The 13,705-nt window shown below is 45.4% G+C and overlaps 1 protein-coding gene across 1 annotated transcript in view; it reads left to right on the top strand.

Annotated features, from left to right (window-relative positions):
- The window catches only part of LOC126285069 (transient receptor potential channel pyrexia-like), a 136,408-nt gene that overhangs the window by 38,936 nt on the left and 83,767 nt on the right, over positions 1 to 13,705 (top strand). Inside the window, exon 3 of the mRNA XM_049984392.1 lies at positions 5,386 to 5,542. Coding sequence (XP_049840349.1) covers positions 5,386 to 5,542 — 157 coding nt within the window. The remainder of the gene's footprint in view (positions 1 to 5,385; positions 5,543 to 13,705) is intronic.

Below are 13,705 nucleotides of genomic sequence, written 5' to 3'. Positions count from 1 at the left end.
GATGGCGGCCAGCCAGCATGGTACTTTCAAGTGCGTAGTATAACGTCAAGAATTGGTATGGTTCTTGGTAAAATGAAGTCGTCAAAGTGAATTTAACAAGCAGTATACTGTTGATGATTATCAGGAGAAAAGTTTGCAACGCCATAGGGTATTTCAACTACAACTTCAAGATTTAAAAGCAACATCGCCTGAAATATATGACTCCGTTTCTTGAAAAACTAATCTTTACACTTCAAAAGAAGTCAACATCTTTCAATTATATACTATCATAGAGTCATATAAAGCAATACGTGGTGCAATAATCAGCATCTAAACCATTCGTAATAGCAGCCTGTGAGCGTATGTTATCCTTGCAGAGGCACATGATACCTGTTCACAGAGTAATGCAACTCAGCGTCCCGGACTGGCCTCGCCATTGCACAGTAAATAAACTGTGTTGGTCTCACCTGATTCCTTACCTGTATGTACTGTAATGTCTGCTCAACAATATGGCCATCCACCAGGCAGAGGTAGCTTGCTTCTCAGCATCAGGACACAGCACAAAGTGAGTCTCCAGCTTTCCCACACCAAGCCCCAACAACAATTGACCAAGAATACTAGCATACCTCTTGCAGACGACAAGGACAACATGTCCCAACATCTTTGAATGAATACTGCTGGTGGAGAGCAAACTGACTACCGTAATTTTTCACGGTGATCAAGCAAAGGGGTTGTTCAAGAGCTTGTTTCGATAGACAGAAAATGGTTAGAGCAAGTTCTCATAGAATAAAGCAAATATAATCATCGCGATTCACAAAAAGGGGAAATGTATTCTACAGAAATAAGAGTGCTGAGTAAACAGGCACCTTTCAAGCCTCTTGACAAGTAATAGCTTTTCGGAAAGAACATCAATTCGATCAAACTGAATACAAACAGCATTTCTTGTTTCGAAAATAAGTTATTTTCTGCACAGTCACACACAATTTCAATACAAAATTACTGATTTTGGTCATAATCGACCAATCTCAGATCAGAAGACAGTTTGACACATTTCCTCTCACGACTTCATAAACCACATTGACAATAATACTTATTTTTCTAAAAAAAAATCGTTTTTGTGCCCTCAGCTGTACAGTTTTATTTATTCTCTACCGGTTTTGGCTCTGGCTAACATTGTCACAGGAGATACTGAAAGGTTCAAGACAAGAATAACACAAGTATGTGATTTCCTACAATCTTCCAACGTGAAAGCAGGTACCAAAAAATTTTGAAGCATCGCTATGTATGTAGTGTTTGCCATAACAAATTATAAAATACAGAAGCTCATACAGGGTGTTTCAAAAATGACTGGCATATTTGAAACGGCAATAAAAACTAAACGAGCAGCGATAGAAATACACCGTTTGTTGCAATATGCTTGGGACAACAGTACATTTTCAGGCGGACAAACTTTAGAAATTACAGTAGTTACAATTTTCAACAACAGATGGCGCTGCAAGTGATGTGAAAGATACAGAAGACAACGCAGTCTGTGGGTGCGCCATTCTGTACGTCGTCTTTCTGCTGTAAGCGTGTGCTGTTCACAACGTGCAAGTGTGCTGTGGACAACATGGTTTATTTCTTAGAACAGAGGATTTTTCTGGTGTTGAAATTCCACCGCCTAGAACACAGTGTTGTTGCAACAAGACGAAGTTTTCATCGGAGGTTTAATGTAACCAAAGGACCGAAAAGCGATACAATAAAGGATCTGTTTGAAAAATTGACGGATGAACGTGCTGGAAAGGTAGGGCGACCGCGTACGGCAACCACAGAGGGCAACGCGCAGCTAGTGCAGCAGGTGATCCAACAGCGGCCTCGGGTTTCCGTTCGCCGTGTTGCAGCTGTGGTCCAAATGACGCCAACGTCCACGTATCGTCTCATGCGCCAGAGTTTACACCTCTATCCATACAAAATTCAAACGTGGCAACCCCTCAGCGTCGCTACCATTGCTGCACGAGAGACATTCGCTAACGATATAGTGCACAGGATTTATGACGGCGATTTGCATGTGGGCAGCATTTGGTTTACTGACGAAGCTTATTTTTACCTGGACGGCTTCGTCAATAAACAGAACTGGCGCATATGGGGAACCGAAAAGCCCCATGTTGCAGTCCCATCGTCCCTGCATCCTCAAAAAGTACTGGTCTGGGCCGCCATTTCTTCCAAAGGAATCATTGGCCCATTTTTCAGATCCAAAACGATTACTGCATCACGCTATCTGGACATTCTTCGTGAATTTGTGGCTGTACAAACTGCCTTAGACGACACTGTGAACACCTCGTGGTTTATGCAAGATGGTGCCCGGCCACATCGCACGGCCGACGTCTTTAATTTCCTGAATGAATATTTCGATGATCGTGTGATTGCTTTGGGCTATCCGAAACATACAGGAGGCGGCGTGGATTGGCCTCCCTATTCGCCAGACATGAACCCCTGTGACTTCTTTCTGTGGGCACACTTGAAAGACCAGGTGTACCGCCAGAATCCAGAAACAATTGAACAGCAGAAGCAGTACATCTCATCTGCATGTGAAGCCATTCCGCCAGACACGTTGTCAAAGGTTTCGGGTAATTTGATTCAGAGACTACGCCATATTATTGCTACGCATGGTGGATATGTGGAAAATATCGTACTATAGAGTTTCCCAGACCGCAGCGCCATCTGTTGTTGACAATTGTAACTACTGTAATTTCGAAAGTTTGTCTGCCTGAAAATGTACTGTTGTCCCAAGCATATTGCAACAAACGGTGTATTTCTATCGCTGCTCGTTTAGTTTGTATTGCCGTTTCAAATATACCGGTCATTTTTGAAACGCCCTGTATTATCTGCTTGCTATAGATCTAGGTTAAAGTACTTTATGTACTGGCATATTGATTATGTATATGTACATGTACTCAGTATGTCATATGTACATATAATGACTTAGATGGTTTAAATTAATAATTTCACGGCGCAACCAATATCAGTAGACTGTTCCTCACACAGTTATTTTTATCTGCTTTTGTTAAGTAAAGGTTCATTTAGTACTACTGTCAGTGATTACGTGAGGTCTAGGTTTGGGGCAGGTAGAAATATCATACAGACAATGTGAGCAACTTATAGACCCTCCTTAGCAAGTAACTTCTTGAATTACCATGTCACAATATGAGAATGGCAATGATGACATAGTGTGAAAAGAGAAGAAGGAAGAAATGCAGCGGGGGGGGGGGGGGGGGGGGGACAAAAAATGTTTGAAGAGTAAGGGTGTATATGCTATGATATTCCCATATTTGACATAGCTGTATTTTTGACCGACTATTTTAGATTATGTTAGTATTACACTGCTTAAAAAATTTTTGTACCTACTTTCTTGTGACAAGATTTGTACCTTGCAGTATCTCCTGTGACGGATTTAGTTGAAATCGAAGCTGGTAGAGAATATGTGAAACTGTACAGCTGTTGGCAAAAGAAAACCAGTTTTTTTCAGATATTTGATGGCTTTATTTTCACATTTTGCGTGTAAGGGCTCAGTGGTCAAGTGCCAAACTACAAATTCAAAGATAATGGATTCCATCCCGGTCATTCCTAGATTTTTAATATGTAATTATCACTTCTCTCGCATCAGCAAATGTTAGTAAAACATGAAAAATGCCAAGTTTCACCTTGGTTCAGGGTGCACGTCATGCTGTAGCTTACTGTACGACTAGACAGGCCGCAGGAAGACAAGGCCATACCAACTCTAACAGGACCATGCCACTAAAGCGGAGTTACTAAATACAGTTTTCCTTAATTCCTTCACGAAAGAAGACCAAGTAAATAATCCAGAATTCGAAACCAGAACAGCTGTTACCATGAGTGACATAAAATTAGATATCTTAAGTGTTGCGAAACAACTCAAATCACTTAAGAGAGGCAAGTCTTCCGGTCCAGATGGTATTCTAACCAGGTTCCTCTCAGAGTATGCAGACACAATAGCGCCTTTCTTAGCAATCATATACAACCGCTCACTTGACGAAAGGTCTGTTCTTAAAGACAGGAGAGTTGCACATGTCACACCAATATTCAAAAGTGGAAACAGAAGTAACCCATTGAATTACAGACCCATATCACTGACCTCCAGTCGCAGTAGGATTTTGGAGCATATACTGCACTCGAACATTATGAATCATCTAGAAGAAAATGACTTATAGATACATAACCAACACCGATTCAGAAAACATCGTTCTTGTACAACACAGCTAGCTGTTTATTCCCATGAAGTAATGAGTGCTGTAGACAAGGGATCTCAGATAGTGTCAATATTCCTAAACTTCCAGAATGCTTTTGAAACCGTTCCTCACAAGCGACTATTAATCAAATTGCGTGCACATGAAGTATCGTCTCAGTTGTGTGATTTCCTCTCAGAGAGGTCACAGTTCGTAGTGACAGACGGTAAATCATCGAGCAGAACAAAATTGATATCTAGTGTTCCGCAAGGTAGTGTCATAGGCCCTCTGCTAAATCCTGATTTACATAAAGGATCTAGGTGATAATTTGAGCAGTCCCCTTAGAGAGTTTGCAGATGACGCTGTAATTTACCGTCTAGTAAAATCATCAGACGGTCAATTCCAATTACAAAATGATCTAGAGAGAATTTATGTATGGAAATTAGTGGCAATTGGCACTAAACAAAGAAAAGTGCGAGGTCATCCACATGGGTACTAAAAGAAATCCGATAAATTTTTGGTATACGATAAAAAAGAGCTGTGAATTTGACTAAATACCTAGGAATTACAATTACGAGCAATTGGAAAGACCACATAGGTAATATTGTGGGGAAGGTGAAACAAAGACTGCGCTTTGTTGGCAGAACAATTAGAAGATGGGACAAAGTCACTAAAGAGACAGCCTACATTAGAGTTGTCTGTTCTCTGCTGGAACATCGCTGCGCGGTATGGTATCCTTACCAGGTAGGATTGACGGAGGACATCGAAAAAGTGCAAAGAAGGGCAGCTCGTTTCGTGTTATCGCGCAGTAGGTGTGACAACGTCACTGATATGATACCCGAGTTGGGGTGGCAGTCACTGAAACAAAGGCGGTTTTCTTTGCGGCGACATATATTTACGAAATTTCAATCAGCAACTTTCTCTTCCGAATGCGTAAATATTTTGTTGACACCAACCTACATAGAGAGAAAAGATATTCATAAGAAAATAATAGAAATCACAGCTCGAACGGAAAGATTTAGGTGTTTCTTTTTCCCACAGGCCATTCGAGAGTGGAATGGTAGAGAAGCAGTATGAAAATGATGCAGTGAACCCTCTGGCAGGCACTTAAGTGTGAATTGCAGAGTAACTATGTGGATGTAGATGCTTAGTGAAGTGCACCGCGGGTGTGACGTCACGACAGGTGGTGAGCACGCTGCTGGAGGCGGGTGCCGAGCCCAACCGGCGCGACTGCAGCGAGAGGTCGGCGCTGCACCACGCCGCCTACACCTCCAACGACGTGGCGCTGGCGCTGCTGCTCGAGCACAAGGCCACCGACATCAACGCCGTCGACGACGAGGGTGAGCGCCGGCAGCTGTCTTCGTGACACCACTCCTGTTTGCAGGCGTACACTCACCACATAGCCTCTCCACTGCTTTGGCACTGTCTGCCATCCTTCCCTGTCCCGCGCTAATCACCTCTAACTACACTACTGGCCATTAAAATTGCTACACCAAGAAGAAATGCAGATGATAAACGAGTTTTCATTGGACAAATATATTATACTACAACTGACATGTGATTACATTTTCACGCAATTCCGGTGCATAGATCCTGAGAAATACGTAGCCAGAACAACCACCTCTCGTCGTAATATCGGCCTCGATGCGCCTGGGCATTGAGTCAAACAGAGCTTGGATGGCGTGTACAGGTACAGCTGCCCATGCAGCTTCAACACGATACCACAGGTCATCAAGGGTAGTGACTAGTGTATTGTGACGAGCCAGTTACTCGGCCACCATTGACCAGACGTTTTCAATTGGTGAGAGATCTGATGAAGGTGCTGCCCAGGGAAGCAGTCGAACATTGTCTGTATCCAGAAAGGTCTGTACAGGACCTGCAACATGCGGTCGTGCATTATCTTGCTGAAATGTAGGGTTCCGCAGGGATCGAATGAAGGGTAGAGCCACGGGTCGTAACACATCTGAAATGTAATGTCCACTGTTCAAAGTGCCGTCAATGTGAACAAGAGGTGACCGAGACGTGTAACCAATGGCACCCCATACCATCACGCCGGGTGATACGCCAGTATGGCGATGACGAATACACGCTTCCAATGTGCGTTCACCGCGATGTCGCCAAACAGAGATGCAACCATCATGATGCTGTAAACAGAACCTGGATTCATCGGAAAAAATGACATTTTGCCATTCGTGCACCCAGGTTCGTCGTTGAGTACACCATCTCAGGCGCTCCTGTCTGTGATGCAGTGTCAAGGGTAACCGCAGCCATGGTCTCCGAGCTGATAGTCCATGCTGCAGACGTCGTCGAACTGTTCGTGCAGATTGTTATTGTCTTGCAAACGTCCCCATCTGTTGACTCAGGCATCGAGACGTGGCTGCACGATCCGTTACAGCCATGCGGATAAGATGCCTGTCATCTCGACTGCTAGTGATACGAGGCCGTCGGGATCCAGCACGGCGTTTCGTATTACCCTCCTGAACCCACGGATTCCATATTCTGCTGACAGTCATTGGATCTCGACCAACGCGGGCAGCAATGTCGCGATACGATAAACCGCAATCGCGATAGGCTACAATCCGACCTTTATCAAAGTCGGAAACGTGATGGTACGTATTTATCCTCCTTACAAGAGGCATCACAACAACATTTCACAATAACAATCTGCACGAACAGTTCGACGACGTCTGCAGCATGGACTATCAGCTCAGAGACCATGGCTGCGGTTACCCTTGACACTGCATCACAGACAGGAGCGCCTGAGATGGTGTACTCAACGACGAACCTGGGTGCACGAATGGCAAAATGTCATTTTTTCGGATGAATCCAGGTTCTGTTTACAGCATCATGATGGTTGCAACTCTGTTTGGCGACATCGCGGTGAACGCACATTGGAAGCGTGTATTCGTCATCGCCATACTGGCGTATCACCCGGCGTGATGGTATGGGGTGCCATTGGTTACACGTCTCGGTCACCTCTTGTTCACATTGACGGCACTTTGAACAGTGGACATTACATTTCAGATGTGTTACGACCCGTGGCTCTACCCTTCATTCGATCCCTGCGGAACCCTACATTTCAGCAAGATAATGCACGACCGCATGTTGCAGGTGCTGTACAGACCTTTCTGGATACAGACAATGTTCGACTGCTTCCCTGGGCAGCACCTTCATCAGATCTCTCACCAATTGAAAACGTCTGGTCAATGGTGGCCGAGTAACTGGCTCGTCACAATACACTAGTCACTACCCTTGATGACCTGTGGTATCGTGTTGAAGCTGCATGGACAGCTGTACCTGAACACGCCATCCAAGCTCTGTTTGACTCAATGCCCAGGCGCATTAAGGCCGTTATTACGGACTGAGATGGTTGTTCTGGCTACTGATTTCTCAGGATGTTTGCATTCAAATTGCGTCAAAATCTAATCACATTTCTGTTGTAGTATAAAATATTTGTAATACCCGTTTATCATCTGCATTTCTTCTTGGTGTTGCAATTTTAATGTCCAGTAGTGTACATTGTGTAAGATAAAAATTAAAAGCATAACAACAATTTAAAACGCCCTTGGAGGTTGTATCTGTATATTTAAATCACTGACTACACGCCATATCTCGCTATTAAACTTATCCCCACATTTAATCCCCATTTTTGTTTGGTAAATATGTTGCAATGCTTTTTTTATACACTCCTGGAAATTGAAATAAGAACACCGTGAATTCATTGTCCCAGGAAGGGGAAACTTAATTGACACATTCCTGGGGTCAGATACATCACATGATCACACTGACAGAACCACAGGCACATAGACACAGGCAACAGAGCATGCACAATGTCGGCACTAGTGTAGTGTATTTCCACCTTTCGCAGCAATGCAGACTGCTATTCTCCCATGGAGACGATCGTAGAGATGCTGGATGTAGTCCTGTGGAACGGCTTGCCATGCCATTTCCACCTGGCGCCTCAGTTGGACCAGCGTTCGTGCTGGACGTGCAGACCGCGTGAGACGACACTTCATCCAGTCCCAAACATGCTCAATCCGGAGATCTTGCTGGCCAGGGTAGTTGACTTACACCTTCTAGAGCACGTTGGGTGGCACGGGATACATGAGGACGTGCATTGTCCTGTTGGAACAGCAAGTTCCCTTGCCGGTCTAAGAATGGTAGAACAATGGGTTCGATGACGGTTTGGATGTACCGTGCACTATTCAGTGTCCCCTCGACGATCACCAGAGGTGTACGGCCAGTGTAGGAGATCGCTTCCCACACCATGATGCCGGGTGTTGGCCCTGTGTGCCTCGGTCGTATGCAGTCCTGATTGTGGCGCTCACCTGCACGGCGCCAAACACGCATACGACCATCATTGGCACCAAGGCAGAAGCGACTCTCATCGCTGAAGACGACACGTCTCCATTCGTCCCTCCATTCACGCCTGTCGCGACACCACTGGAGGCGGGCTGCACGATGTTGGGGCGTGAGGGGAAGACGGCCTAACGGTGTGCGGAACCGTAGCCCAGCTTCATGGAGACGGTTGCGAATGGTCCTCGCCGATACCCCAGGAGCAACAGTGTCCCTAATTTGCTGGGAAGTAGCGGTGCGGTCCCCTACGGCACTGCGTAGGATCCTACGGTCTTGGCGTGCATCCGTGCGTCGCTGCGGTCCGGTCCCAGGTCGACGGGCACGTACACCTTCCGCCGACCACTGGCGACAACATCGAAGTACTGTGGAGACCTCACGCCCCACCTGTTGAGCAATTGGGCGGTACGTCCACCCGGCCTCCCGCATGCCCACTATACGCCCTCGCTCAAAGTCCGTCAACTGCACATACGGTTCACGTCCACGCTGTCGCGTCATGTTACCAGTGTTAAAGACTGCGATGGAGCTCCGTATGCCACGGCAAACTGGCTGACACTGACGGCGGCGGTGCACAAATGCTGCGCAGCTAGCGCCATTCGACGGCCAACACCGCGGTTCGTGGTGTGTCCGCTGTGCCGTGCGTGTGATCATTGCTTGTACAGCCCTCTCGCAGTGTCCGGAGCAAGTGTGGTGGGTCTGACACACCGGTGTCAATGTGTTCTTTTTTCCATTTCCAGGAGTGTATTTTGTCATTCATAGATCTGCTCATGGTTGAAAAGCGGAAACTGTCAATCACTCATAATAAAATATGTTGGGAAATTGCCTGTTAGTTTCTGCCTTGAGTTCTTTGGACAACACTTGTTGGATGATATTTATGACGTTTCGCCAGCACGAGTGGATGGTATTGTCAAAACTTCACCAGCAGTGGACCGTTAATCTTTGACAACGCCACAGAAATGGCGAAACGTTTGAAAAATAGTCAAGTGACGGCAAAAGAAAATGACACAGAAGCCAATGTGAAACAAAAGCGTTAGATATTTTGAAAAATACTGCATAATGAAGACATAAACCTTTATGATCTAAGTCGATACAAAGGTCACCGGTCACAGGAGGTACAAAGAGCCTCATTTCACAAAAGAAAAATTGGGAGACTTTATTTTTTTTCCAGGTGGTCATTCCAACTTTGTTTCTGCCCCTCGTGCAGTGGAGAGTGTGTACCCGCAGCTACGAATGTAAGCAGTGTCAGATGTAGAGCCCGTAGTGGATCGCGTGTGGCGAGCCGAGTCACGCGCCGCGGTATCTTACTGGGATGTCAGCTGGACACTTGTTCCAGCATGAATTTTGCAGCAGCTCCAGCACTGGTCGGTCGAACGTGTGACCACACCCGCTTGTCAGCCCACTCGAGAGGCGAGCTACCTTGTCACGCCATCTGCTGCGCTCTGCTATTATTCTCGGAAGAGATTTCACGATTAAAATACGCCGAGTACTAGTGCTCAGACTGCAGGACAAATAGACGTTTACTGTGTTGGTATTCTAGCGACAATTTTTGGCAAGTCACTCGAAGAATGAGTGATTACAGATGGTTTCTGCATTTGTCTAATGGAGGACTAAATCCATACCCCGCAAAACACCTTACGGTGCAAACAAAACAAAAAAAAGGCGCTTCTGGTGAACAGGAAGAATAATTTCAGATTTCTTTGTTTGTTTGAGCGTCCTGGAAGAACAATGACTACCAGCAACTGATCTCTAGCAGTACGAAAACATTAACAGTGAGCCGATAGTGAACAGGTGACGGACACGTACAAGGGAGAGACAAAATAATTGAATACTGGTAGTAACGGGATGGTTGTGTTTGATGGTCAACAACGCAGGTGAGACACGCATTGTGCTTGACTGTGCATGTTCAGTAAGGACAAGGCATCAGTGCAGGTTGTTTATGAGTATTGCACACTTCGTCGACGTGAAATGAAAGACATAACAGAGTTCCAAAGAGGACAGATTTTGTTTTTGGAGGGGGGGGGGGAGGGGGGGCGGGTGATTAGCTGGAGCATCAGTAATCAACACAGCCAACTTATTGAATGTTTCAAGAGCAACTGTTTCAACAGACATGACAGCCTACATAAAACATGGAAAGACATCATCGTGTAAACGTAATAGTGGGCGCAAATCGAAACTAAATGATATGACATCGTTGGAAGCTAACATGTGTCGAAACAACACAAAACTACGACGGTTGAAGTCACTGCACAGTTCAATAGCCATCTTCGACATCCTGTATCTATCGAAACTGTCCGCCGAGGACTCCATTCATGGAGGAGCTGCTATACCGAAACCATTAATGACGGCAACAAATGCAAAGAAGCTTAAAACGTAGTGTCAGAGGCACAAATCCTGGACGGCTAATCAGTGGAAACACATCATATGGTCCGACGAGTCAACGTTTTCGATATTTCCAATATCGGGCCGGGTTTACGTCTCGAGAACACCAAAAGAAGCCTAGCAAACTGATTGCTCGATTTAAGCGGTAAAGCATAGAGCTGGAAGTGTGATGGTGTGGCAGTCATGTCATGATATTCTGCTGGTCCCATCATCACTCTCAAAGGCCGTGTTACAACCAACGATCACGTGAACATTTCAGGTGATCAGGTGTACCTCATGGTTCAAATGTTGTTCCCCAAACAATGGTGCCATATTTCAGGACGATAACGCACCCATTCACACAGCCAGGGGAGTACAATCGTGATATGAGGAGCATGCAACTAAACTGCAGCGTCTTCTGTAGCCAACACAGTCCCCGGACTTGAACATTATCGAACCCTTGTGGGCGGTTTTGGAGCGCAGACTCCGTAGCAGATTTCCGCCTGCTTCGTCACTACTGGAGTTAGAAGAGGTTCTGATCGAAGAGTGGCATAACATTCCACTGGAGACTATATAATCATTATATGCCAATATTCCAAGAAGAATCGGAGCTGTATTAAGGGCAAAAGGGAGTCCAACCCCTTATTAATAAATGATTCCTAAGTAATACAGATGTTCACATTATTTTGCCTATCCCCTGTAGATTATGGATGTCAGTCCTGTTAAGGGTTACTCTATCAGTAGAGGACATCGAAGACAGAAAGACCACAATCATGATGCGTCGCTACAAAAACCGTTGGTAGAGTATTTCATGTGGAAAAATGGACTCACAACAATACCCGCACATGTTCCAGCTAAATTGATAATGCAGGATGTATAACAGTCCCTTAGCTTTTACAGTACTGTAGGAAACTACACTGTAACTTGCACAGAGGTTGCTGCAAGGCTTGTAGAAATAATGCAGTTACTCTTTTTTAGCGAAGAAGAAAAGAAAGAAAAACAGCAAAAGGACATTCATGTCGCGTCCCGGAGGAGTGGACTGCGAAATCTCTTCCTGTCATCGTTTATATTCCCTGCAGTTTCCGTTAATCAAGTTAATTTTTGGAATGGCTCCTTGAACAGGCCACGGCTGTCTTCTTATCCTGCCCTTTGATGTCAGCCAGTCCACCGTCCATAATAACCCTGACATCAACGTTGGACTGAATTCTGGGCCTTTCTGGCTCTTTTAGCAGCTGGTATTCCAGCCCTGATGTAAAAGACTGAATGACCCACTCTCTGTCTACACCTCTCCCTCATCATTAAGACTGCGCTATCTGAGCGTGCTATAATAACTGCGATCGATATATGCAATAAGAGCTATTATGGAAATATCATTTACTGAAACGTCCTAGCAGATTAAAACTGTGAACCAACAAGCTGGAAATGAAATCTGGAAAGTGGCAAAGAGGTTGAAAACCTGTTACTCATTGTTCTTCAACTAAACTGAATACAAATGGTCTGTGACTTCAGTAAAATGTCCAAAAAGTATTCCGCTTTTGTAGAACATTTTCACCCAAGAAAAACTATCTGACCACTGTTTGAAATATACACTGAGATGACAAAAGTCATAGGGTAGCGATACGCACATATACATTGACAGTAGTATTGCGTACACAAAATATAAAAGGGCAGCCCACTGGCGGAGCTGTTCAAATGGTTCAAATTCAAGTGGTTCAAATGGCTCTGAGCACTATGGGACTTAACATCTGAGGTCATCAGTCCCCTAGACTTAAAACTACTTAAACCTAAGGACTACTTAAACCTGAGGACACACATCCATGCCCGAGGCAGGATTCGAACCTGCGCGGTTCCGGACTGAAGCGCCTAGAACCGCTCGGCCACCGCGGCTTGCGGCGGAGCTGTCATTTGTGCTCAGGTGATTCATTTGGAAAGGTTTCCGACGTGATTATGGCCGCACCATTGGAGTCAAATCTTTGAACTCCAAATGTTGGCTGGTCCTAGACGCACGGGACATTCCATTTCGGAAATCGTTAGGGAGTTCAGTATTCCGAGAGCTACAGTGTCAAGAATGTGCCGAGAAAGCAAATATCAGGCATTACGTCTCATCATGTACAGTGCAGTGGTCGGCAGCTGTCAATTAACGACCAAGGGCAGCGGCATTTCAGTAGAGTTGTCAGTGCTAACAAGCATTGCGTGAAATAACCGCAGAAATCAATGTGGAACGTTCGATTTATCCGTTAGGATAGTGGGATGAAGTTTTGGTTAATGGTCTATGGCAGCAGACGACCGCCGCGAGTGCTTTGACAACAGCACGAGATCGGCTGCAGCGCCTCTGGTGGGTTCGTGGCCACATCGGTTGACGACTGGAAAGCCGTAGCCTAGCCAGACGAGTCCCGATGTCAGTTGGTAAGAGAGCTGATGGTAGGGTTCGAGCGTGGCGCAAACCCCACGGAGCCATGGACTCAGGGTGTCAACGAGATACTATGCAAGCTGTTGGTGGTTCCATAGTGGTGTGAGCTGTGTTTACATAGAATAGACTGGGTCATTGACTGGTACTGTTATGTTCACCCACTTGGAGACCATTTGCAGTCATTTATCGATTTCATGTTCCCAAACAACAACGGAATTTTTATTGATGACAATGCCCCGTATCACCTGTCCTCAGTTGTTAGTGATTGGTTTAAAGAGCACTTCGAGCGAATGATCTGGCCACTTAGACCGCCCAACATGAATTTCATCGAACATTTATCGGACATAATCGAGAGGTCAGTTCGAGCACAGAATCCTGTCCT

The sequence above is a fragment of the Schistocerca gregaria genome, chromosome 8 (genome assembly GCF_023897955.1).
Source record: "Schistocerca gregaria isolate iqSchGreg1 chromosome 8, iqSchGreg1.2, whole genome shotgun sequence".
Lineage (NCBI taxonomy): Eukaryota > Metazoa > Arthropoda > Insecta > Orthoptera > Acrididae > Schistocerca > Schistocerca gregaria.
Note: the sequence above shows the minus strand (reverse complement) of the source record. Positions and strands in the feature narration are given on the sequence as shown.